A 26,122-nucleotide genomic window follows, 5' to 3' on the forward strand; every position below is an offset into this window, starting at 1 on the left:
GTCCTTCTGCTAGCACGCTTTATTCGGCACTTCCTGTCGTCTGCCACCAACAATTCGACGCAGACGACAACACCGTCCGACTGTTTGCGTTCCAACGCGAAAGCCATTGTTTCTCATAGGAAGTGCTTTTAAAACAAAGAACAGTGGTGCTCAGCAACGTTGAAAAGTTCTATTTCTGCTAGAATGTATGTCTGCGTTATTTACTATACTGAAAATAGCGGCATTTGGTAGATGCGAAACGTGGTCAACAGGGTTGGCTCTCTTGTACCTGATTTCGAAACTGCGCCACACCGTTATAGTCTGCTTCGTTACGCTGCATGCGTGACGTCTAGTACTGCTATTATACAAAAAAGGGAAACAGCAAAAATGGACGCCCACGGGATCGTTAGCCCCTCGTTCTTGAACTTGTAGCGCACCAGGAAACGCTTTGAAAATAGAAATAAATAGGAAAATGAAACAGACACGTAATAACTTGGACATTGAGAAAAGATTGGCCTGTCCTTTTTTTACTCGGTCACGCATCCGAGCAAATGGCGATGAAAACGCAAACGGATTTTGAGCGAACTCCTTCCATTTTGTCTTTTCTTTTCTTCTTCTTCTTCTTTTTTTTTTCCTGTGATGGATTGCCAAAGCTATCGCCGCCTTTTGAAGAAATGCGGCCTCAACTCGCCTCAAAACTTGTCAGCAGACAACCTTACAGGATTCCTCGGCCCTCGAACTTTGCCGCCCCGTGGAATTTCGAACAGACTTCTTTATTTTTTTCTGTCCTGTCGTCTGCTACGTTACCGAGATCCCGCCCTTTGCTTGCCGTCTGCTTCATTCTGATGATGCCGGTTGCGTGCGGGCGTACCTCCGCTTCCGAGGGCGTACATGAGGACGCGTAGGGTGAAGTCTGCCTCCAAATTTGGCGTTTCTGTCGGAAGTCGTCTTGTTGTGCGCATGCATACGCAGTAATGTGTTCAGCTTGAGGTGTTCGAAAGGTGAACTTTACAAAATTAGACGTTTCACGAGATTCGTTCTGCAGTAATCGGTTTGACGGGTTGTAAAACTTTGCATAAAAAAAAAAAAAAAGGTGTTCGAAGTATTGGCGCGGAGAGAAGGAAAAGATATAAGCGCATATCATGTTTTTATTGTACATGCAATAAATATTTAAATTTGTTTGTGTGCGTCTCCTTTCGCTATTTGTGTTGACAGCATCATATCCAAGCCCAGCTGTTGGAACTCCCACAATCCCCGCAATGAACACAGTTTGCTATGACATTCGATTGACACGTTTATATAACGTGCTACGATTTTTGATTCCTGCAAACTCCATAAAGGTTTCCCACGACAACGTGGCTCAAACCCAACAAGAAATGAAGCATTTTTAATAACATTAATAAATAAAACACCCTTTAAGTATCGAAACATGATTTGTACATAAGAGAACTGATGTTCTGAGGCTGGAACAACATAGAAAATCATCCTTTCATCGTTACATGATTTGTTTTCGCCCAAACCATTACAATCCATTCCCTTCATCATACCATACTCACGCTTCCAGTCTCAAGGTATGCAAATACGCGAGAAATGAATAACTTCTGCATGTTAATTATACTACTTTACTTGTATGCGATCTCTCACAAGGAGGTCACGAACGCGAAAGGAAAGAAGCCGTCTGGTAGCTGGCTCGCTGGGCGGCAAACCGCTCAGTTTGGTGGGAAGGCGACCGACCGCCTGGCAACAACAGTCTTTCGATGGCGTAACTTCCGCTTTTAGTCCATTTTGTTTTGTTGTTTCTTTTTACCTGTACCTGCATGCCGATGTTTACGAGTGGTTCCGTGCATGTAGTCGGCGTTTAATTGAAAGTATTTGAGTGACAATTTCTGTTGGTTATCGACCAAGCTTCACCTGACAACCGTCGTGCCGTCTGCTTCGGGGAGAGAACAGGTGCCGCCAGTCCTCGAGGGGGCTATGTGAGAAGCGACCGTTTCCCAGGGCCAGAAGTTTTCCCTGTGACGTCGAATATTTACCTTTCGCCGTGTCTTCCACAAGCAAACCTCAAACCAAGTGTTTCGTTGACTGTTTCATCGGTGCAATACGTTTTCAATCCAGGATATGGTGAATGTGCCACGGTAGCATCAAGCGTTGGAATTTGAGGCGTGAAAGGAATTCGCAATCTACAGGTAGGTCGCCGTGGTCGTCACGTTATGCCAGAGTGGGCGATACCAAGCTTTGATGTTGTGTTGGGTTTGGCTTATTTGTTTCGCTTTCACTCTTAGCTGAAGAAAGCATAAAAAAAGTATCGTCTGCAACGTTCCGGGAGGAGCTAACGGTGATACTGCGCATCTGCTAGTGCGTATACAGGTGAAAGTGCATTAATGAGATCAGCCACGTATTTGTGCCTACACACTGAATATTGGGCGTGCGTTAACGTTCGTGCCTGGGGGGCTGTTGCATATGGTAAGCTGTGTCGGCTTTAGCGGTGCTCTCTGACATTTTGACAGCGTGATATTCGGAGTTTTATGACGGACTCCGGCAATGCCACTGCTCTCGCTGCAAGACCTTCCCTATGGTCAGCCTGGAGGGGGTTGTTGAAGACGCGTTCGCGTTTCTAATTTAGAGGTTGTTGTCCCGTATTCGACTTATCTCATCTATATCCAGCTATATTTTGGTCTGTTTTCCGTCATGTAAGTACACGTTGACGTTTTTCAGCATTCTCTGTCGTGTCGCGCTCCATATTTGCTGTCGTGTAGGTGTATTAACTTTAACACTGTCGGCACAACTTTGTTCTGCACAAAGTGACAGTTTAGTGGTTTAGTGCAATCAGAAGTGAAGAAGCGATCGAAAAAGAAAATGCAACCAAATTAGTTCGCGCGTAATCGATATGATTGTCGCGGCCACTAACGCAACCATTACCACCGTTTTTGTTACTTCTAAAATTACTCGCTGGCGTAAAGAACGTTGGATATAGCGTTACTTTTCTCGTAACTTCTTAGAAAGACGTAAATGTATTGTCATGCTTCCTGTATGTCCCAGTTGAGAAGCATATTGTGCGCGTATACATATATAGGACAGGAAGACATTGCCTCCGTAAATATGACAGCTCATTTGTTATGCATGATTGCTAAATGTTGTCGCTTCTCGTAGAACAATGTGGCCCATCCCACAATGCACCTCCCAACCCCTCTCGCGCTTGTCTCACCGCTTGGGATTTTCGCCGGCGTTGCCGCCTGTTACCCGTCATAAATCTCGGGTCCGTCTATTTATCTGCGGGGCAACCGAGAGCACTGATAATAGGAAGGTGTTCCATCCTAACAGTTTGCAATACAAGAGACAAGCTGTTCCGTTGTGTGCACTTGTGAGAAGCAAGACATATGTCGCCGTAATGCACAAGTACGAGTTAAAAAATTGCAGAAAATGTTTTTTAAAATTTATAATATGGAGTCAGTCAAGAGTTATGTTATTCGAAACATGTGTATGGGGTCGCTTAGGGCAAACCTGGTTCGATCTCTTAACAGAATGGCTTAGAACCAGTTTTTCTCCAAATTAGTAGGTGCTAACGTTTGCTGCAAGAAACTAACAAGGCACTGGAGCCATCAGTATTCCCCGCAGCAATGTGCAACCTGTACGTTCAGGACAGGTTGTACTTTTACCATGCAACACTACAGGTTGCAAAACTGGGACACTTTTTTTTTGCATTTTCTAGGTGGTGGAGCAAAAGATTCCTTTTTGCCGTTAACCCGAAGTCACCCCTATATAAATAGCAGCCGATTTCTCCTCCACGTTGGATTTATGAAGGGCGTCTCCTATTCTGTAAATCTACAGGGTGTTTGCTCTAACGTGTCCCGAAATTATATTTAAAGCGAGCGATCAAAGAAAAGCAAGTGGTACTTTTCTGCTACTTGAGTAAGAAACAGGTGCTGCTTCACTAGTAGCACCTGTTTCTTAGTCGCGTAGCTGAAAAGTAGCGCTCGTTTCTCTTTAATCACTCGCTTTAAATAAAATTTCTGGACACATTAGAGCAAACACCCTGTATAGGTACATGCTAAAAGTTGTCAGGCATGAGTTTGAAGCCCAGTAATACGTGTATAACAAAGAATTCTGCTCTAGGAAGCCAGGAACATTAAATTGTTTATGTACGGCTGCTCAGTATGTAGAAGAATGGAAACTCCAGCGATCCATTAGAGCTAAATTAAAGCAAAAGCCTGAAGTCGGTCACCAGCAATGTGTTTTCAGCAAAGAGTGTTCTACTTCTGGTCGCTGAACTTTGCTTACAATATTATTTACGCACACATAACTTTCTAAGACAGTAGTCATGCTTCTGAGTACACACATTATATGCGGCATGTGTTGGGACTGGCAGGACATGTAACACCACATTTCCTTTGCTAATGTCACTTGAATCCTGAAATTCTGCAGGATTCAAGGTCTTGATTGTATTGTACTGTCAAACACGTTATCACATAGACACCTCACTACGTTATCAGTACAGGCAGTGCCATGTAGCTTGGGAGCCTAGCAAAGCTTACTGAGCTATCAAACAATAAAGCCTTATCATCCCCAGCTTCTATATTCTGCCACCACATTACTTTATGGTCCAGCTTTCTGGATTCCAACTGGGTGTCATTCGAATGTGTGTAGGATGTGATGTAGCTGACTATCTAAGATAGTTACAAAGAAAATCAGTGCCGATCAGATGTAATAAACACTGTGAGGTAAGTGATGGCATTACTGTTGCTGGGTCTTCCCCCCCCTCTTTAGCTTGCTTGGTAGATGTTGAAGTCATGGTAAAGGGATAGTACTTGATGTAATATAATAACATCACTAGCAGCCCAGTAGAGAAACAGTATTTGTTCAAAATTTTGGTAGCTGAGGCTTTTTCTTCAGTCTAGCTTCCCTTGAACATTCCACTTTTCAAATAGCAATCCTTGTTTCGCGTGAGCTTTTACCAGAGCAAGGTAGTGTGCGTAAATTCACGTTCGAGATATTATGATTCAATATGAGTGGGCGCGGTACTCAAAATATTGATGCTCCTAAGACTGTATTCACTTTGATGCAAGTATTGCGTAGCTGATGGAACTCTACCACAGGGGACACAACCATTTTTGGAATAGAAACCGTTGCAATGCCAGCATTTGGCAGTAGAAAAAGCTGGAGAAGCTGCAGCATTGCATCGACGCTTGTTCTGCATCGTAGGTGCAACATTGTCCAGATTATCGTTAATTTATGATGGATTTGTAAAAGGATGTGCAACCTGGTGACTTAGCAGTATGCAGTATTAGCGTATGAACTTTGAACACGTAAATTCGGCGGTACGTTGTAGGATACCTGGCAACGCAATGCTTTTCACAGCATATTGCCGACTGCGAAAGGTTCTCCCGTCAGTTTTCTTCTCGTATATTTCGCTTCCGGATATATGCATCCGCCTACAACCACCTTTCATTCATAATGCATTCCGCAGAATCTTGCAACAGGTTGCGTCACTGCAGCCTCGTCCATCACATCTACGAAACACACACAAATCCCATCCGTACAGTTCGTCCCGCTTGTTCAACCAGATTTCACGCTACATCACGCAGACGAGTCCTTCCTTTCGAACGCGACCGGCAAACTGGGAGTCGACTCGACATCGCCTTTGACGAACGTATTTGCGCTTCACTCCTGGGTGTGTTCGAGGGAACCCTCGTGTAGCATTTAAGGGGCAGTTCGTTGAACCATGGTTGCTCTTGGACAAGTCTGGTTTCGTTTATGTGCCATAGCCCGGGGTGTTTTTTTTTTCTCGAGCACAAGCGTGTGGGGGCTTTCTTTGAACGGCAGCGACATGACTGCCTAACCCACATATTGAAGTGGGAGGAAAAAGTGTGTCGCGCATCTTCGTGTGGGGGAGCAGCTTTCATCTTCCCTCAGGGGGGCTCCGTCTCTCTTGAGTTTGCCACACTATCTTCCTCCTTTACTTTTATTCGTGGCAGCTCGTAGGATGGGCTTTGTTTTCTTGTGCTCCGTGAAGTACTCTGCAGATGAGGAAGTGTCTGGTCGGGCGGTCGGGAAGATTGCTGCTTGGATTCGGGGGCCAGTCGTTTATCGAGAACCGCAAGCGTGGGCGGTGTTGCAAAAAATTGGGAGAGGGGAGGGGCATTACTGCAGTTACGTTGTGACAGGTTGAGGTAGCAGTGCAGACACGCGTCTACGGCTGAAATAATAAGGGCCCCCGTTGTAGGGTGTGTGCAGGAAAGAAAGGGTGGGGGGGGGGGGGGTGTCATCAAATGTTTGAGGGAGTGTAAGGCCAGGTGGAGGGGAAGACTGTTTGAGTCCATCTTTCTGAAATTCTGGGGCCATCTTTCTGGGAAAGGGTGTATTAAATGTTGTCTAATGTGATTTTTAACTGATTGTTTGTGCTGTGTGAGATAAAAGAACCGTCGTTGTGCACGAGAGTACGCTGGCGTTGTGTTGGCTTTAAAGCAAGAAATTCCTAAGAAAGCTAAGGCTAAGAAAGAGTCCGACCTGTGCCTTGTGATGCGCAGTAATACCCCTAACCAGTGGTATAATAAGTTCTTAAACATTGTCTTAAACTATTTTAAATATAAACTTTTTCCTGAAACTATCAATAAGTAGAATTCGTTACCCCCTGTTCCGGTTGAATGTTGCACTGGTGCAGAATTTGCGAATGCTTTGTAACGGTGTTAGGTACTGTAAATGTACTGCACTGTTTGTGTGCTTATTTCCTCTCCTATTACGACAGTATGTTAAATAAAGAAATAACACTTAGATTTGGCCTGAAAGCATGGGCCAGAGAGCTTACACGGAGGTTTACAGTGTTATTTATATAAGTGTTGTAGGGATAGAAGTCCCGTCGATTTCAGTTCTGCGAGTTTTAGGCAGTGTGATTTGTTTCTCCTGTGAGGCAGTCAAGGTGAGGCGAATTAAAACTGAATGATGAATTCAAATTTCTGCTCTCAATGAAATTCCGATGAAACCAATTTTTCTAAAAATCTTTATTCTAAAAGTCTTTATTGCGCAGAACACTCTCTACACGTGTCTCGCGTTTATCCATCTTCTTTCGCTGCAATATCCAGTTTCAGATTTATCGTGCAAATCCTTGCTGGATGCCTGCCTTGGAAACGTAAAAGGGAGAAGGCAGAAACTCCCCTAAATCCGACTGCTTGTCACGCCTTATAGCGTGTCGCATAATTCATGTGTGTCACACGCAAGTAACGTAACAAATCAGTAACATTATTTACTCTACTGCCTGTCAAAACTACAAACCTCATCGCAGCAAGCATTATTTCAGATTTAGCTACAGACTCACTGGTCCGACAAGAACATACCTGATTGAGTCAACTCACTGATTGAAATATCAGATAAATCAGATAATACTGCAGCTTTAGTCACTTTTATGCTCTCGTCCACACCGTGCGATATATCTCATAGATTTGTTCTACTGTTTGTAGAGGACGGTACTTGATTGTGCGCTTGTGAAAAGTGGAGTGTGTTGCACTGTTTCTTACGCCGCGACCAGCTTCACGTCTTTGGGCTTTAGGCAGGTCTGCAAGGGTGACGTAGTCGGAATCATACAGGGCGTTAAAAATTAAGCTTTCACTAGCACTTTATAAATCGGTGAACAAAAGAAAGCTGGTGCTATTTTGTCTGTTCCTTGAGTAAGAAACAGGTGCTACATAATTAGCAGCACCTGTTTCTTACACAAGTAGTGTAAAGTTATCGTCCGGTTTCCTGTCATCGGTGTGTTTGTATAGCGCTCGTGAAAGCTTAATTTTGAACACTTTGTATATCAAATAAGAAAAGAAATGAAATGGTAACAAAGTTTGCTGTTGTAATACAGACATGACGTTGTAATTGTCAAGGAAAAGCAGCGTTTCTAACGCGATCATATTCCTCCAGATGCTAGATGAATGGCAGCCATGCCAGGGGTGATGAAGTTAGACAGCTGGGACGACAGGCACTCGATGAACAGGTGCGCATTATTTTTGTGATGATGATGATGATGACTTTGTGCTCATCGTTTCTGCAGTGCATAACGGGCTCTTATCTGTGTATTGTCTACTATCGTCTCATTGTTTTTCAGCGACTTTGACCCGTATTCTGTGCGCAACGGATCTTCCCCGAGTCGGCGAGAAGCAGACATGAGGGGCTCACGGTCACCGTACTCCAACGGTTACAATTCCGGTTGGTGGAGCCGATTTTGCTTGGAAGCCCACGCTTTCCGTGCGACCGGTTAAAAGATTGGTGGGTTCCTTTTGCAGAGCACCACCACAATGACTTTGGTGAAGAAGTCGGTCCCACCTATTTTCTCGAGCACCTGGCCACTTTCTCTGTCGGCCATCAGTATGGTGGGTCTCTCTTCTTATCTAAAATCGGGGCTGATAAATTGGAAAGGATTTGAGGCAGTTCAGGCAATGCCACCTAGACACAGAAAGCTAGAGCCCCTAGGTTTTCGCAAAATTTTGCGGAGTTCGCCATGTCTCACAGAACCTGCTGTTTCCCTCAGAATGGTACGTTTTTTGCGTAATGTTGTATATATCGCAGAATTACGTAAGGATTTCGATCGATCGCCGACGTTTTTTCGCGAGTTAAACCTGGTCAGGCACGACTGCAATGCCTGACACGAATGATACTGCTGGCACTTCCACGGTGGAACGTGCCGAGACGTAAAAAAAATTTTAACGGGAGGAATGCCCGGAGAGAAATTGTCGGAGTTGAGCTTCGTTTTCTTTGCGTACTGAAAAAGTTACGAAAGGCTGGAAAAGTGAGCGGGATGAGTCTGTAAATTTTTCTGACCGTTTTCTCTTGCACGCAGAATCCCGCGGATTTGTAAATTTTGCTTCGCGGAACTGTTAATTTTCCACCGCAGAAGGCTAGGGGCCTTACAGAAAACCTGCTCAATCCCTTCTCCCACTCCTTCGCTATGTAGACATACAGAGTCACGATGTCGTCTGCTTCAGCCAATGGCTGCAGAGAGTTTCAAACCCAGTCTTTCCGTGGCTGCCAGTGGCAAGTTTCAGTGGCTACTTTCCGTGGCTACTAGTAGCCGTTCGTGTAGCTGATGGCGGCTTCTCTCCTTAGCTACGGCCGCCGAAAGCACGCTCGTGATAGGTGGGCTCTCAGTGACTATCTCGCATCCTTTACGCTGTCAGGCTTTATTTAGGTGGCATTGGTACAGGTACATTGACAAACATTTTGCATTAGTTCAGTGTTAACAAAATATTTTATGAATTATTAGTCTTAAATTCGGGTCTTAATGTCTTGAACACAATGAAAAAAAAATAGGAAAAGAAGAAGCTTATCTACAAAATAATTTATCTTACAGCCTTGGAAACCCCAAAAGATGGGCTGCGAAAACTCTTCCAGATGGAAAAGTCCAAGGGCATTTGGACGCAGAAGATGAAGATGAGGCTTGACCGCAAGTGGGTCATCATCATCGATTGTGAGAATGGGGTGAGGGTCTAGTCAATGTTGCCAACTTTAAATAGCTTTCAAGAAACAAGCGTTAATCACAGGCCATTAAGGAATGTATTCTGTTTTCTTCTTCTGTTTTCGTTAGCGTGACCAGCTCCTATAACCGTTTCCTGTAACATTTCCATTCCCATTTTTGCCTCCGCAGGACATTGTAGAGCGTTTCCCCATGAGCCTCATCAGCGAGCCGACGGCGTTCACATCCGACGATCCGCGTGAACTGTACAACAACATCTTGGTGTTTGTCGTGAGAGATGACGCCGCTCCTCACCAGGGGAGCCACGAAGAAATGCACATCTTTCAGTGTGTGCGCGTGTCTGTGAGTCTCTCTCTCTCTAGATTTCACCCCTGTCCTTCGTTGCATAAAAGGATGCTAAACTTTACCCTCGTTCTCAGGCCCAGGAAGTGGTGGACGACATAAAGGCTTTCATGGTTGGAAAGTGGAAGTCTGGGTATGTGAGCCATTTCTCTCTTGCACTTGTTGCTTCATTGTACACTTTTCCGTAACAATTGAGATTGATAATCGTAATTGACGGTAACACAATTTTTCTGTTGGGAGTGGTAGAAAGGATGTGATGCAACATTGTTTGGTGAGGTCATTCAGTGGCAACGCCTAACCGGTGTTGTGACGTGGAACATGATTGCGTTTCATGTTTTGTCGTGGGGAATATTGCGTCGCTTTCACAAACACTGTTACCCTTAGCATGTATACTAAGTGAGTTTTGTTCCCATTCAAGTACAGTTCAGCCATAGAGTCGAACATAAACCTCAGTGTTTTGTGCTCAAAATCCTGTACAACCTTTCAAAGCAGGAGCAGCCAAGGAGCTTCCCCACATTCCATTCCCCCACCCCCCAGTGTCGCGCCCCCGGAGCCCCCGGTGAACGGCATCAACGTTCGAGAGCAAGTGAGCATCTTCAATGCTGTGTCCGCGTCACCCCCTGGACCGGACGCCGTAACCCCTCCTCCGCCCGGAGGGCGACAGTCGCACGAGAAGGTGGAAGCCGTACGTGCTTCGAGCGGGAACGCAACTTACTTGAGAGACTCCAACGATGAGACGAGCTCCACGAGCAGCGAAAAATACGAGCGGGATGTGGTGAGTGACAGAAACTGGTTTTGGACCTCCGCAGTTCTGCGTACGTGCGTTCTCGAGGTGTTGCTTACAATACTTTTCTTGCTCTGTTCTTGTCGATACCAGGCTATCCTCAACCACTGTTTCGATGACATCGAACGATTCATTGCGAGGCTGCAGCACGCGGCAGCTGCGTACCGGGAGTTAGAACGACGCAGAAAGTCGCGGAAGAACAAGAAGAAAGACCTGGGAGGTACGGAGTTGCGATACCCGGTATCATACCGTTGGAAAATAGTTCTACATGTGCAGTCAAACTCCTTTATAGCGAACACCTTTTTAACGAAAATACCACTACAGCAAATTTTTTTGCGGTCCCGCTGGAGCCCTATAGGTCCAATAATGGACATCCTTTTTAACGAAAATACCTTTATTGCAACTTTTTTTTGTTCTCCCCTGAGTTTCGTTGTAAAAGAGTTTGACTGTGGTTAGAACATGCGTGCATGCGTTGAAGTTACTCCTGTGTCGTTGCAGACGGCATGCTCAGCATGCGAGCCAAACCTCCACCTGAACGGGAGTTCGTGGATATCCTTCAGAAGTTCAAACTTTCTTTCAACTTGCTGGTAAGCGGAGACACCCTTTTTGCTAAACCAAGCCTCGCATATGGCGGGCTGCTCTGTTGTTCGATCTCAAACTGCAACATTTATTTCTGTATAACTAGACCCTCGTGTCTTTGCGCTCTGTTTTTTTCCAAATGAGGCTGGTAAAAAAAGAACGAAATGGATTTTAATGGGTTTAATCCTAAAACGTGAGACTATTTATAACTAGGGCCCGAGTTTTCAGGTTTATACCCAATTATGCCCGATATTTACCTCCCGATTCAAATCGAGGGGAAAAAAACGGGGTTTGACCCGGTATTTCCCCGAAAACTGCCGGACCGGGGGAATCCGAAGTCATCACGACTAACACACAACTTTGGAAACTGTGTTGTAACTGCATAAATATGCTAATACAAACTTTCAAAACGGAGACCCTGCTGCCTCTTAAATGCATAGACTAATAATTGGTGCGCTGTGCCTACTGGTGTGTCATGTGTATTATGCCGACTAAACCAAAGATTTACGCCTGGTCCAACCCGATTCAACCAGAATTAGGTTGAATCAGGTTCAGTTCAACCCGATTACTCCCGAATTATTGAAGCGAAACATAACCCGATATTTACCCCGATTTTGCTGGAAAACATAACAGGAAAAAGTCAGGCCCATAATCTGCTTTGGCATCTTTGCAATGAAGTTAACCCGTTGTGCTCCGTCCAACCGGTTATCGTTCCTGTCGCGCAGGCCAAGCTGAAGAACCACATCCACGAACCCAATTCCCCGGAGCTGGTTCACTTCCTCTTCACTCCGCTCGCGGTGATTGTGGACGCCGCACGCGACTGCCGCCAGGGGGCGCTCGCGTCGCGGGTGGTCAATCCGTTGCTCACGCGGGACGCTGTCGAGCTCCTCACCAATTGCTGCACCTCGAAAGAAAACGAGCTGTGGAGAAGTCTCGGCAATGCCTGGACGACGCCCAGGGAACACACCAAGGGCTTCGAAGAGGAACAGTTCAGACCAATCTTCTCGGATGGGTGGGCGCCGGACTTTGGACCCGAAGAGGGAATGGAACCTGTGGTGCACCGTGCCAGGAGATCCCAAGAGGTGGGTGTCCTGCGTGATGAAGGAGACTGAGCATCTCCATATTTTTGAGCATGTATCATGAGAAATCTGGCGGATGTTGAATGGTAGCTGTGATGAGCTATAATAATGTACAGCATCCTCTACACTTAATGCAATGGAGAATGTTAGAAAAACAAGAGCAGCATCCTTACCTGGGAATAATGCGGAACTTTTCTTTTCTTGTTACTTTATGTAGAAGTTTGTGCTGCAGAATGACTCGTCAAAATTCTGATGTCGTGGTTGAAAAATTGTCACCAGTCATGCGCCAGTCACCAGGCATGGTTGTGTAAAAGATGTGAAAAGCCATTAATTCTTCACATGGCATAAATCTCCAACCCATCACGTTGACCAGCTGTCAAAAACCGGTTGGCAAATACGCATATACCGTAATTTCACTTGTATAAGCCGCACCGCAGATAAGCCACAGGACGCGTTTTTAGGAACGTTTTGAAAATTTTCTGGCAGATAAGCCGCACTCGCAGATAAGCCGCGGGCAATACGAGACGACTGATTTGTGAGACAAAGGAGACCATAGAGAAGGCCATAAACCTTGTGGTCCATACTACAGGGTCGGCACAGTGTACAGCAAAGGAGGTCAGCTCTAGAGTTCTACCAAGATCGGATTGTGCCCTTGTTGGGAGTTTTTCATGGATTGATGGGTCAGTGGTCTTCCAGAAGACGTGAATCACTGTCACCACTTTCGTTAAAGCTACTTGGGGGAATGCACCAGGAAGATCAGTCTACTCGAATGTGGACCCGTCCCTGTTACGCACTGTTCGTGCATCGGCAGGGCAGTGCTGTTCCAGAGACACTGTCAGCCCTTTCGTTAAAACCGGCGTACGGGGAAAATACCAGGAAAAAATAGTCATCAGATAAGCCGCACCGGTGGATAAGCCGCAGAGCGCCCATGAGAAAAAAAAATCACGCATAAGCCGCGGCTAATACGCGTGAAATTACGGTAATTACCAGGAAACAAATGGATATCTGAAAATAGAGAATATCCCATGCTTTGAGTGCAGCGCACAATTGATGAAAATACTGAATTTGAATCTGATGTATTGGGAGTTCTACAAACGTCAGTGTTTCCAGCTTTAAGCGATCTCCTTCCGCTGTCCTCGCACTAGATGGAAGTCCGCGAAGCCCCCGAGTATCAGCATCATCGTAGCTCCGGAGGCCATCACGAAGCCGACAGCCGTTTTGGAGGCAGCGATTACATGAGCGATCGTCCGAGCTCTCTCCAGGTCTCGCCCTACGACAGAAGCTTCTCTCCTCGTGACCACATGGAAAGGTGCTTTACCGTCCTTGTACCGTCCTTGTACCATCCTTGTACCGACCTTGTACCGTCCTTATGCCGTCCTTATGCCGTCCTTGTGCCGTCTCACGTTTCCTTTACACGTCGTGGACATGTTCTGTTCAGACCCGGCACACGTACTCCGTCGGAGCAGGACGTGCGGGAGACTCGCTCGGACCTGAGCACGGACTCCATGGAGCAGGGCGACCCGCGCATGCGCGAGCAGCGTGCCTGGGCACAGGAGCTGCGTGCCCAGGGCACCAAAGTGGTCCAGGTTGTGTACCCGCGGACAGCGAACAACGACAAGGAACTGACTGTGATGCGTGGGGAGTACCTTGAGGTATGGCATTGCACTAACGTAGTTATCCGCGGTTGAACTGCTTGCCAGTTGCTTGTTGTGTTCATTGGTTTGGTGGCTGTATGGCTCAAGTTGTTTAGTTGTGTCATCCTCTTTGGGTGACATTACATTATGTGATGTGAAGTGCTGACATTCCAGCACAGGTTAAGAAATACTATTATAATCCAGTCCGCATCATCATCCTGCTCATCATCATCATAAAAGTCGCAAATAATAATAATAATAATAATTATTAATAATATCAGTATTATTGAGACAGTCGCTTCATAGGGACCACCAATGTTGGCAGCTGTGTAGGTCCGTCCATAACAGCTGTAGAGAGAGGAGAAGGAAGAAGTTAAAATAGCATGAAAATTAGTCAGGACATGGTCAGAATACGGCCCTGAAAGACTACAGCATTTAAATGCCCATAGAAGCAGCAATTTTTTTTACTGATTGCGTTAGTCTACTTCATGTGAGGTCATTTTATATGTTGCTTAAAAAAAAACAATGCATGACATGGCATTCCAAACTAGTGAGATGGAACGAAGAACTAGATGAAAACAACTAAGCAAAGCTAAGTGTCGAAAAGTGGAAAATCCGGCGATTTGGGTAAATGTTGACAGAAGCGATTGCGGATGTTTCAAACAGAGGCCGTTCTACTGGAAGAACAGGTCTCCGTTTGAAATATCGGTAACGCTCCCGACCCAAAGCTTCTTCTGAGAACAAAAGAGGTAATGTCGGGGGTAAGGTGAGACGTAACATTGCGCAACACCCACATATCTGTTTCAGATTTTGGACGACAGTCGCAAATGGTGGAAGACTCGCAACATCCGCGGACAAGTCGGTCACGTGCCGCACACCATAGTCACCCCAGTCCAGGACGACAGCAGCAGCTACGACCAGGGCAGCACCAGGGATCATTACAGCCCCGTACGTTAATTAATTGGTTAATTACAGTGAACCCTCGTTAATGTGACCCCCGATAATCTGACATGCGCGCGTTATGACCATACTCCTGGGGAACAATTTAGTGAAACCTCTGCAAATCCCCCCCGTTAATATGACAATTCCACATTATGACCAAAATTTTCCGGAACGACCACGGTCATTATAACGAGGGTTCACTGTAGACGGATCAAACTGAGCTGATCAATATTCCATTTTCTGTGGCTTTGAACGACAAAAAACAGTCACCTCTCAATTTTCCCACGGCAGAGCGAATCACCGACGGGACACGACACCTCTGGCGACGTGATGACCCCGTCGACCTTCGGGGGCGGTCCCAGGGGGCCGCGCCAGCCACCGGCGCCAGCAGAGTGGGTCCGCCGCGAGCGTCAGGGAAAGAAAGGTGAATTCCGCTATTTTTAGAAGCCCGCCGGCGGAGGCCCAGCCGCGGTGTTCTACCGATGTTTCGCCCAGGTCGAGAGTCCTGGCGCGTTGTTTCCTCTCGGTGCATTTAGGTGGAGAAGTTCCGCTCTGTTTCTGTATGCTCACTGTTTGTTGCAGCTAGTGTGCTCAGTTTTTGTTTTTGTTTTTTTCTTTTTGTGTGCGAGTCCATATTTGTGGCCACAGCCCGTAGCGTTCTTATCAGGTCAAGTGTCACGACGAGGAACGTTTCGATTTGATTATGAAATTTTTGTGACGCATTAGGTGTGTTGCCAGAAGCACCAGTACGAGACAAGTTATTTCTGTAATCAGGAGGATTGGGGGGGGGGGGGGGGGGTGTCTTTGTCCAGATGTGCAGCTGGAGATGGGAGAGGGGGAAAACTAATGTGTGTAACCCAGCATTTTCGGGCGTCTAAGGGGCCTGGGAGCGATCGACCCCCCCTTGGATTCACCACTGGGGTGAGGGTGGGGAAGGGTGGTGGGTACATTGTTGCCGTACGCCTGCTTGTTAGGTAGCGCTAGAAAAAAGGTGTCGCAGGGTTTACTAAAACTTGCACAATCTTACGAAATATCCAGATATCTGCCATACGAGATGAAAACATGATTTTGCAAAAAATTTGCAAAAATATTTACTCGTGCGATACGCGGCATGGAACATGCAAGCGAAATTTATAATTGAAAGTCGCGCGTAATGTGCCCGAAATTGTGGCAATTTGCACAGATGACGTGAAATGTGACGGTGCTAAGCATATAACGATGATGTGATACGCGATGTGCTGAAGATGCTCTGGGCCCACACTTTACCCATAAGGCTCTCGTAGCGTTTCCACGACACGTACACAGTGGCCACTTGGGCGAAATTGGGCTACCTTTAATGCCGGCCACTTTGGTGCAGGCAAGCTACGAGTCTGGTTGTGTGACAGCTCTAGTGCCAGAACATAGCAACTTTTTGGGGCTCTCGACCGCTGTACCATACGAGCCACTTTCTCCTACTGCAATACTGTTTTTTGTGTGTAAAAGATGCTTCATTAACTACGCTCGAAAATTTCTTTGTGTCGTCCCTGAAGTATGTTGTTTCCGTAGCAGCCTGTCTTGTCCTAGCTTCCTAGTTATGGCATTTAGTAGTGGCCACTAAAGGTGTATTTCCTTGCACTGACTCCATCCGTTTTCCGTCCCGGGTGTGTTGTTTCACGGAAGCACGCATTTTTTCCTTTGGAATAGCCCAGTGTTGTTGCACTACGCGCTAGAAGCGTCTCATCAAACGTGTCTTTCTCGTTGATCTTGTGGTTGTGTCTTGTTGTAGGCTCAGTACTTCTCAACAGGTGGAGTACTACATTTTGCCAAACTATGATAAGCAGTGCTTATGAGCATTTTTCCTTGTACATAGAACACTCATTATGAGACAGAGTCCTGTATGACACACAATGGATTTTTTTTTTTGGCGGAGGAGTGTGTGTATATTTAGAGGCCAAAAGTATCTCCTGTGCAGCTGCAGTACTTGTTGTTACCGTTGTAACTGCAGCTCGTCCGTCATTTTTCTTGGGGGGCTGTAGTTCGACGACGCACCGTCCAACGTTGCTTGCACGTTAGATATACGTTTACTGCCCCAGCGAAACGTAAAAATTCGTTTCAAAACCGAATGCTTTACGACGGGATGGACAAGCGTTGCCACCCTCACATGTGAGATCAAACATTCCGCGCTGTTTTGACCGCAGTTTAAATGTCTGCGGGGTAACCAGAGATTTATACACATGAACATGTTATTGTTTGCTATGTTTTTTTATGTTTTTTCGTACACGAAAAACATATCTCTTCGTGGAAAGGGAAACATTCACTCGTATCTTAGAGTCTACCATCACACTTGGCAGCTGTTAATGCATTTAGGCTCACAGGCTGCAACGTTTGTGACTTTTGTCCTTTTCGAACATTGCGTTTGGCTGATAGGTACACAGCTCGAGGAAATGATAGGGATGATACAAAGGATGTGCCTTAGACATGGAAGTTGGGTGCATTGTAGGCTGTATGCCTCCCAACAGGATGAGGTAACGGAAAAATATTACGTACTCCAAGCATTACCCTTACTTTTGAGATTAGGTAAAACACCACCTTTGTTAATGCGCATCATCAATACAACTTTTTTTTGCAAGTGACAGCGAGCTACAAAGTCTGCACTGTCGGCAGTTTTACAAGCTCACACAAGGTCGAGTATAAGTTGAGCTGTTATCCCACAAATCATGACCCGATAGATAATTTTTCTACGTCTGGTCACTGTCGAACTTTGCACATATACGTTACGTTACGTCGGATGTTAACCGGACATCCGGCGGATGCTGGCTGGTATTCAAGTTGATGGGATATGCAATGTACGACGGAAAACATTATTACTGGATCTGGTTCCAGGTTCATTAAAATAACTTGTGAGTAATTTTAGCGTAGTAGCTGAAGCTATACCAACCCAAGTAGCACAACATCTTGGCCCAATATTGGGCCGGTATTGCCAATATGGGGCCAAGATGTTGTGCTACTTGGGAAACTTATGCTGTCTTTGTTTCTGTGTCCTCTGACCTGTACTTCCATGAGTACTTAAAGAGTACTACGATATGCTCATGTACAGCTTAGAATCTTTTTGTCCGCTGTATAACAAGATTCTAGCTCTATCGAGGTTGGTTATGCAATGTACAGGAGGAGACTGTCCTGTGAGGAGGAGGACAGGAGGAGGTCGTGTGAAACAGTTTCGTAAAGAACGAACCATTTTTTGCGGGACCCCTGTTGAGGAAAACGGAAGCAATGCCATTTTATTGATATACATACATTTTATGTGTACAAAAGAGTATCTAACTGGTCTCCTGATTAACCGCGAATGGTACACACACGCTAGAGGACTGGGAGCTGCAATCGCCGTTACACACTGTCCTACCTCTTCTAACGTTGTTACACATTGTATAATACACTGTAATATATATATTCTTATATATATATTACTGATCTGCCTCCTGCAGATACTGTCACGAGATGTAACAGGTACTGACTGTTGTTCAGGGCGATTCCTGCATTTATATTCATGTAGAAGCGGATGAAGTCTGAAATAAAGTCTTTAACAGTAACAGCTATTGCTTGGTCTGGAATTGATGGAATCTTGGTTACCTTGAGTAACATGAAGCCTCAAGCTGAAGTGGTTGAGAGACCATCTCTGGGACCTCACATGTTTTCAGTATACAATGTTTATGTACACTGTGCATTTGGAAGACAAATCCTTGCATCATCAAAATGGTTCTTCCAAAAGTGGGATAATTGTTTCACAACCCGTTTAAGCACTGTGTGTTTTCCATCCCTCTTTAGATTTCCGGACGGTAGAGGTAATGTGATTAAATGTTACAAGACCTTAAAGCAGAGGCTTAAAAAGTGTTACATTGGTCTCATCATTGTAGATAACTCATTCTGGTTTCTGTCTTTTATAACTTACATTATTATTATTATTATTATTACTTATTTTGTTACTTACTTATATGCTTACAGATATGGTCATTTTTTTTTTGTCGATTCTTCACATTATGCTATTTGCATAAGAAATTCCTTAAATTCCTTCCCAGAATTCAGAGCGAAAAGTACTGTGGCTACCTCTAATGGAACTTCCTTCGACCCACTATAACTTTGACACTTTAAATACTGTATACTACGCGGTGTACACACGTTACGCCCATTGAAAGGATTTTACAGTATAATTTCTTTGTGTCTGGCTTTTGAGGTGTAGCCTGTGCTGCCAGCATTGTGTATTGAACTGTACTATACCGTAGCGCCACAAGCTTCCAGGCCACTGCATCCGAGACTGGCGATGGTAAGAAAATTACATCTAAGCCTGGAGAACGGATGTGAACTAACACCCTTGCCTTGAGAGATGAACCTGCTTGCTGATAGCTTCCCTGTTTAACACATTCCTGCTAACAGTTGGTGACTTGACGTATTCCCGAAAAGCTGGTGCAGTGCGAACTGAAATGCCTTTGTACGCTTGCCTGTTTGTTGCAGCCTGCATGTGCTTTAACTCTGTGTGTTTGTGCATGTGTTTCTTGCCCTGTATGTTGTAGCTTGTGCAGCACATTATTTATGCGTCTCTTCGTAACCCGAATATAACCTAATGTTCTTTCTTTCTTTCTTCGTCCTTAGATACACCGCCCGAGTCGCGCGAATGTCGGCAACATGAAAACTCATCAGATTCCCGTGAACGCCAGCAGTATGGTAAGGTTGTATCTTAAGCGTGTATCTTTGCGCATGTTACTCGATTGGATCATTGCCTATTAGTACGAGAACAGTGAATGTTTGACGGGATCTTTTTGTAAAGATCTGAAACCATGACGGCCAGAAAGAACGTTTTGTGATTGAGTTGAATGAGTTCTAGCGAATCTGTAGCTCTAGCTGGTAAGGAGTCGTGGAACGATGACATGTTGCAGCGTGTACGTTGTCTTTGTGCAATTCTCTAACCTGTTTTTCCTTCTCACACTAAGATCCTCCACCCCCAGCACCTCCTCCTCCTCCACCTCCTGGTGAGCCGGTTTTCTTTTCCCTACAAGTTTCTAACTGTGTAATCGCTTTGCAAACTGTGTCCTGTAAGTCGCCACACAACGGCCAGAATGCAGCACAGGATCATGCAACAGAGCACCTTGTCAATATCTTTCGCCCATAAAAAAACCCGATTAATATTTCTTGCTAGCATTTGAATAGAGATTGGACCTATCTAAAAAATTCCAAAGCGCAAAACTTCGATAGTGAAGGTGTCATCTTAGAACAGTCAAGTGAGGACCACGTTAGAGGTTTCTAAACTTTACTTCTGCTAATACAGCTCGCGTGGCACGAAAGTGCAGCTTGTTTTATCTCTAAAATGGCACACACACACACCCTATAACTTTAACATACTGGGTGTTTTTTTTTATTCGACACACATTTTTTGTATAAAAAAAACTGTGAGAGCTACAGAAAAGTTATAGTTCTGGTTTCGACTCATTTGCATAGCGAAATTTGGCAATTTATATCTCAAGGTACGTTCACTTTTTGCGGCGCTTAATAATGACGACGGATTCGAATAATGATTGGCTCCGATTGTGCTATCTCCCCATTCCCCATAAAACATCTAATTAATAAGTTAAACAATGAGTTCTAGCTGATTAGTCGTCCAGTAGTTGCATACTGTCCCGCAGGATGGCCGCTTTGCCGCACAACCCGCCTGCCAAGATTGCATCAGCGCTTCTTTTTTATAAAAAAAATCTGTGTCGAATAAAAAAAAAAAAGGAAAGACCCCGTATGTTAGTACAGGAAGTAGTCACACAGTCTATATAGTCACACAGTAGTCGCGCAGCCTGTTGTAGTCGTATGCATATTCGCTCCGAGATCGAGCAGTGTCGGCGCGCTGCGGAGAAACGATGAACTACCATTGTGTGGACGCGTCGTCTGCTTTTACACGTTTATTCAGCGTTTACCGCAGTAGGCGGAGCATTGGAGAACCGGACAGTATCGAACCAGCGATCTTCCGGTGAATATAGTATACTAGAATTACGGAAAAGAATTATCAATTCCAAACATCGGCCCACGTGTTATTAGGGCCTGACTTTTTAGGGTTAAAACCCGTATCCGCCCGATATTTACCCCCCGAACGAAATCTGTAAGATTCGGGTTTAACCCGAATCTACCCGAAAACATCCGGGTCGCGTGACACACTCATAAGCGTGCATTAAAATAAAGTTTGATAACATCGCTAAACATTAGTTCCATGTTAAGACAAATTTTTATTAAACAAAAAAAAAATCACCCGAATACACCCGAATTCCTGACGACAGAATATGCCGTAACGGGATTTAACCCGAATACACCCGAATTTTCGAACGAAGAATATCACCCGATATTTACCCCCCGAATTTGGCCAAAAATAAAACCCGAAAAAGTCAGGCCCTACGTGTTATCCACACTAGAAGGGTGACAGTTGCGCCCCCTATAGGTCGATCTCGCAGCGAATAGTCGCGTGCAGAAATTCGGTTCAACTCCACATAAGCGAGTGCTCGTGCAATGCGCATTACAGAGCCACCGATAAGAGCCCCCGAACCAGTAGTAAAACCTCCGGAGCCCAAACCCACGACGACTCATCGTCCTCCCAAAGAACCTAAGGGTCACTCGTTTGAGGAAGAGCTCAAACTCCGCGTCAGCTTGGGGCCCAAAGCGGACAAGAAATGGGGCAAGGTGAGGGCCTCCGCCATCCAGTCCACGTACATCACGCCGGAGTCGACGCCGGCCGAGGTTCAGGCGTGGCTCACGAGCAAGGATTTTGGCGACCGGTGCGTGATTGGTCGTCCGAGAGAGAGAGGGGAACCCGCTTTTTGAGCGTCTAGTTTCGTGTTCATTTTTCAGCGTAAAATCCCTCTGCGAAGACCTTAGCGGAGCGCACATGTTTGCCCTGACGAAGGAGCGCCTGGAGAGCGTCTTGCCAGTAACGGACGTCGCGAGGTTGATGAGTCACCTGACCGTCCAGAAAAACCTTTGCAATGTGAGCCTCCTTCTTCTCGGATCTTCAGGTCCGTTCCACACTGATGGCACCGTCGAACGCACCAGGCCTGGGAGAGCCTTGTTAGAGCCACGACCTACTAGATTATAACGACCGTGTCATAATCGGCAACCCCTATGAGGAGCCCCGTCCGCACGATCCGCCAGGGGGCGCTACTCATCACTCGTCGGCACGCGAGATCTGCGTCACGATTGGACAACGGAACGGAAATTTGAATTCTGAACGCGCAGAAGCGGACATACGAGTACTGTAGCAGACGACAGCAATAGCTCCTATGAAAACGCTAGAATGATGACGGCGATCAACCTCAGAATGAATCATCTTCCGCCAGAATATCCACCGTTTGTACAGAAATACTAAGGTAAGCTGAAGTACAAAGTATTGTAGAAGTTGAGGAAGCAATAACTGGCACGATGAGTAGCGCCACCGCTACCTGCCAAAAATGTGGTGCTGGGAAGGGGTGCCTATGACATGGTCGTTATAGTCTACTAGGTCGTGGTTAGAACTCACCACCTTGTAGCTCCTTGGTCGAGAATATGGGGAAACTCTTTCCTAAGCGGTGATGCACGTATGTGCACCCGTCATTTTGAAGGCACGGAGCAACGAGACTGTGCTCTCAGCCGCTCACACTCTATGCAGCAAATTTACGTTAATTTTAAATTTACGCAGCAAAAGACGTCTCTCGTGGGGAGCACGCGGAAGAAACTGAACACAAAGTCGGGGCAGCTTCGGGACTGGCTGAGCTAGTGCTGGTGCTGTTGATGGTGCCACAAGTGGGGAGAGACCTTTAAATTTCATTCCCATATTTTCTGCTGCTTGATGCATTCAGTATGGTTAGCACCTTGTGAACATACCTTGGCAAAACTCACTCATACTCAATGTGGTGAATGAGCTGGGCATGAGTAAATGGGGATGAGGGAGCAAAACGAAGAGCATGAAGTGAGTGAGCATGAGTGTGCGACAGTCACGAGTGCCGACATCTTCTTGTGAGCCCTTCATTCTGGATATGAGCATGTCAGGTGACCCAGTGCAGTAGGATCACTGGCGCAGTCGCACAGAGGTCATGTTGGATTGAGTTGGTCATGTATTGGATTGGATTGGATTGGTCATGTAAACGGTTTGCCAGATCATAAACATCGTAATTTTCATCGTGAGGCACAAAATGATTGTCCCCGCGACACGCTCATCGCGTCACCCTTTATCCCAGTAGTAGACATGTATCCCAGTTAGATTATTATCCCAGTAGCCCTGATTATTATCCCAGTAGCACTGACATGCCATTTTATCTGTCATCTTGTTATCCATGTTAGCCATTTTATCTCTAATGATAATTTGTGACAGTACAAGCCTCCGCACCAGAGTCAGCTGAGCGAAATCCTTCAGGCCAGGAGGAGCTACGTGGAATCTGACAGGGACATTCCCGTCATCAAGGTCGAAGACACTTCGAAATCGTCCCGTCCGACGGTGCTCGTGAAGCGTGCCACGTCCGGTCAGAGGGACAGCGTTGCTTCAGAATGAGACTGACGTGTCTCCAGACTCTGCCTGTGCAGCCCACTAACTTCTTTAGCGTCACCTTGCCAATTCCCAAGTAGAACGGCCGAAAAAGGGCAAAGAAAAACTACTAAGCACGAGGAATTGATCTAGCCTTAGCCCTACAGAGTGTTGTAGTTAGTGAGCCGACCTTTTTCTTGGCCGCTGGCACATATGTTGCGTCGAGTTAACTTTACTTAGCCCTTTATCCTGCGCTGTTCCTTGCAGATGGCACAATTTTTTAAAAAAAATCGCATTAAAAGGCACATTTCCCGGTTTCTGGGCATGCAGCAGTGATGCCCTCCAGCAGCAGCGTCTGCAAGTTTCCTGCGCTCTAGGGAACTGTAGTAGTAACACCCTGTGATTTGTTCTGCTTACTGTTCCAGTACATTCTAGAACGTGGAATGAAATGACACACACACAAAAAAAAAAGAAGGCTGAGAAGCAGAATTGCAAGCATAGAGTGTTGTTTGTGATTCTGACGTGAAGCTTTGCGGGCAGCAAAATGTAATCTTTCTTTTCAGATATTGTAACTACGAGAGAGTGTTGCCTGTAGACAACGTAGTGGCACGCGTCTTCGTATCCACGGTGTTTTGAAAGTGCCACTGCAACACATGAAACGTTTTCTTTTTTATGAGCGTTCATGCGTTGACATCTACAGGGTTAACTGTTACAGGGTTAAGAGTATATATTCTTTTGTGTAACGAATTAGAATTCATGAAGACTCTTTCACGTAGAAAATGTAATTAGACAAAGTGGAATTAGCAAGAATGTTACGCTGTTGATTACATGTGTGTGTTTTGCGTGCAGCTATCGCGAAAGTATTTTTATTTGTTACGTTTTTATTAGTTATAGTACGTTTACCTCGTGTTTTACACTGTACGCACTGCCTCTTGTGATGTTAGGCCCAGTGGCCCGTGAACAATGAATGCTGCGTTACTAGAAAAGAAAAGTTTTTGTATAGTTTGAATAGTACTATTATACAGAAGAAAAGAAACATATGTATGGCCCGTGATGTTGTACTTACACCATCCCGGTGTTCTCAGAAAGCAGGCTGTAGTCTGAAAGTGTCTGTTTTGGTTCCAGTACAAGAACAATATGCACATATTGAGTGTTTTTTATTCGTTACAGATTTTTTAATAAAAATTATGAGAGCAGCGCTGATGCCATTTTGGCAGGCGGGTAGCATGTAGCTATACTGGACGACTAATGATCTAAAGTTAATTAACTTTGAAATTAGAGGTTCTCGCGAAAATTCGAGACAGCAGAATTGGAGGCGATCATTATTTGAATCCATCCTCTTTCTTAAACATCCCGAAACGAGCACGTTTTTGGGACATAAATTGCCGAACTTCGGTTGAAACCGAAACCACGCACATCTTGAGCGCAGAAATGATGATCGCTTCGGCTTATGTCGGCCGGAGAGCGGTCTATCTGGCTATCAGATCAGCGCCTATGCCAATCAGCTCCATCGCTACGAAACACGTGGTCGTCCGACGCGATCGCACCCTTGTGCTCGAGAAGTGCGTAGTTTTTCATTTTCATACCAAAGTTTCGGGATTTGTCCCAAAAACGTACTGCTTTCAGGATGCTTAAAGGGACTATGAAATTTCCCGAACCCCCATACTTTTCTTCGATGGAAACTGTTCTTCCCGCAGAGAAACTAATATGACACAAATTTTTCCGGACGAAATCGCTCCACTCTGTGAGGAGCGCGCGCTGGAAATGTCTCTTCCGCGTTCATCCTCTCCCGCGCATATTTCCCTGCCGATGGTGTAACTGTACGGACCGCTCTTCGGTTCCCCGTTACGTCACCGGTGTTGCACAATGGCAAGTAATGCCGCGAGCTCGCGCTGTGGCAACCGCCACTGCCGAAATCTGCCGATCGCGCGAAAGCTGCTGTCATGGAGATTTCCACTCCCGATGAACGCATACGCGGGATCCTACGGCGCATGCTCCTGGCGGGATTCCTCGGCTCGGCAACACGTCACGATGACGTGTTGCTGAGCCGGCCGTGGCCGCGTCAAGTTACCCGTTGTGTCTCCGCTCGGCAGCTCGTCACGGCGCGGCGCCAGCTGTCCTCCCTTCGCCGCTCCGTTTAAATTCGCTCCCGAGAAATCCGCTCGCGCGACGAAAGTAAAATTTCGGTTCTAGGCTCAGAAAAATGTCTTCTTTCGAACGAAACGAAGAAAAAAATCGTTTCATAGTCCCTTTAAAAAAGAGGGCGGACTTAAAGGATGACTGGCTCCATATCTTCTATCTGGCATTTTCCAAAAAACGTGTAATTAATAAATTAATTGATGATTTTTAAGCATTTAGTCGTTACATGCGCTTTCTGGTAGGATGCCCGCTGTCAAAGCCGCATCCGTAGGTTGCTCTTGTAGTTTTATTATAAAAATTATGTAAGGGATAAAAACAAAAAAAAAACGCCTAGTATACGTACACAATGAACAATATGGACTGCTTGCAGCAGGAGTGCTGAACTCATTTCGGGACCAATCACGACCAGCATAGAGCGAGGTGGGGACGATACCGTCCATTAGCAATATTAAAAACTATACTGAAAACGACATAAATGTGTAATGAGTGATTTTGCACATCTAACGTGACACTTTCCGATATCGGAACGAAGTACGTTTCAATTACAAGGAGAACTTGTTTTATTGAAAATACAACGCAATACAATTAGTTGGAACACCCTGTGTGTTGGGAGTGGAGTGGGGTGATCTAGGGAGAAGGTGCTGTCAGCTTTGCTCTGGAGTGGCGGCTGGAGTAATATACCGCATAAGGCCATCAGTT

The 26,122-nt window shown here is 45.7% G+C and overlaps 1 protein-coding gene across 5 annotated transcripts; it reads left to right on the top strand.

Moving 5' to 3' along the window:
• Window positions 1–1,774: 1,774 nt before the first annotated feature.
• On the top strand, window positions 1,775–25,899 carry LOC135390762 (epidermal growth factor receptor kinase substrate 8-like). 5 transcript variants are annotated; one of them, XM_064620633.1, is made up of 20 exons: window positions 1,775–2,165; window positions 7,879–7,951; window positions 8,063–8,163; window positions 8,241–8,327; window positions 9,305–9,432; window positions 9,599–9,769; window positions 9,847–9,902; window positions 10,259–10,544; window positions 10,647–10,773; window positions 11,052–11,140; window positions 11,858–12,214; window positions 13,357–13,520; window positions 13,650–13,863; window positions 14,653–14,793; window positions 15,079–15,211; window positions 19,411–19,482; window positions 19,749–19,787; window positions 21,314–21,566; window positions 21,640–21,775; window positions 23,135–25,899. In XM_064620633.1, the coding sequence occupies exons 2-20, from the start codon at window positions 7,890–7,892 to the stop codon at window positions 23,309–23,311; spliced, it is 2,793 nt and encodes a 930-aa protein (XP_064476703.1). In that variant the 5' UTR covers window positions 1,775–2,165; window positions 7,879–7,889; the 3' UTR covers window positions 23,312–25,899. The 5 variants fall into 5 exon arrangements, with proteins under 5 accessions (XP_064476703.1, XP_064476706.1, XP_064476707.1 ...); XM_064620636.1 differs by having other exon boundaries at window positions 10,262–10,544; XM_064620635.1 differs by lacking the exon at window positions 1,775–2,165 and adding an exon at window positions 2,380–2,442.
• Window positions 25,900–26,122: the final 223 nt, after the last annotated feature.

Source organism: Ornithodoros turicata, chromosome 4 (genome assembly GCF_037126465.1).
Source record: "Ornithodoros turicata isolate Travis chromosome 4, ASM3712646v1, whole genome shotgun sequence".
Classification (NCBI taxonomy): domain Eukaryota; kingdom Metazoa; phylum Arthropoda; class Arachnida; order Ixodida; family Argasidae; genus Ornithodoros; species Ornithodoros turicata.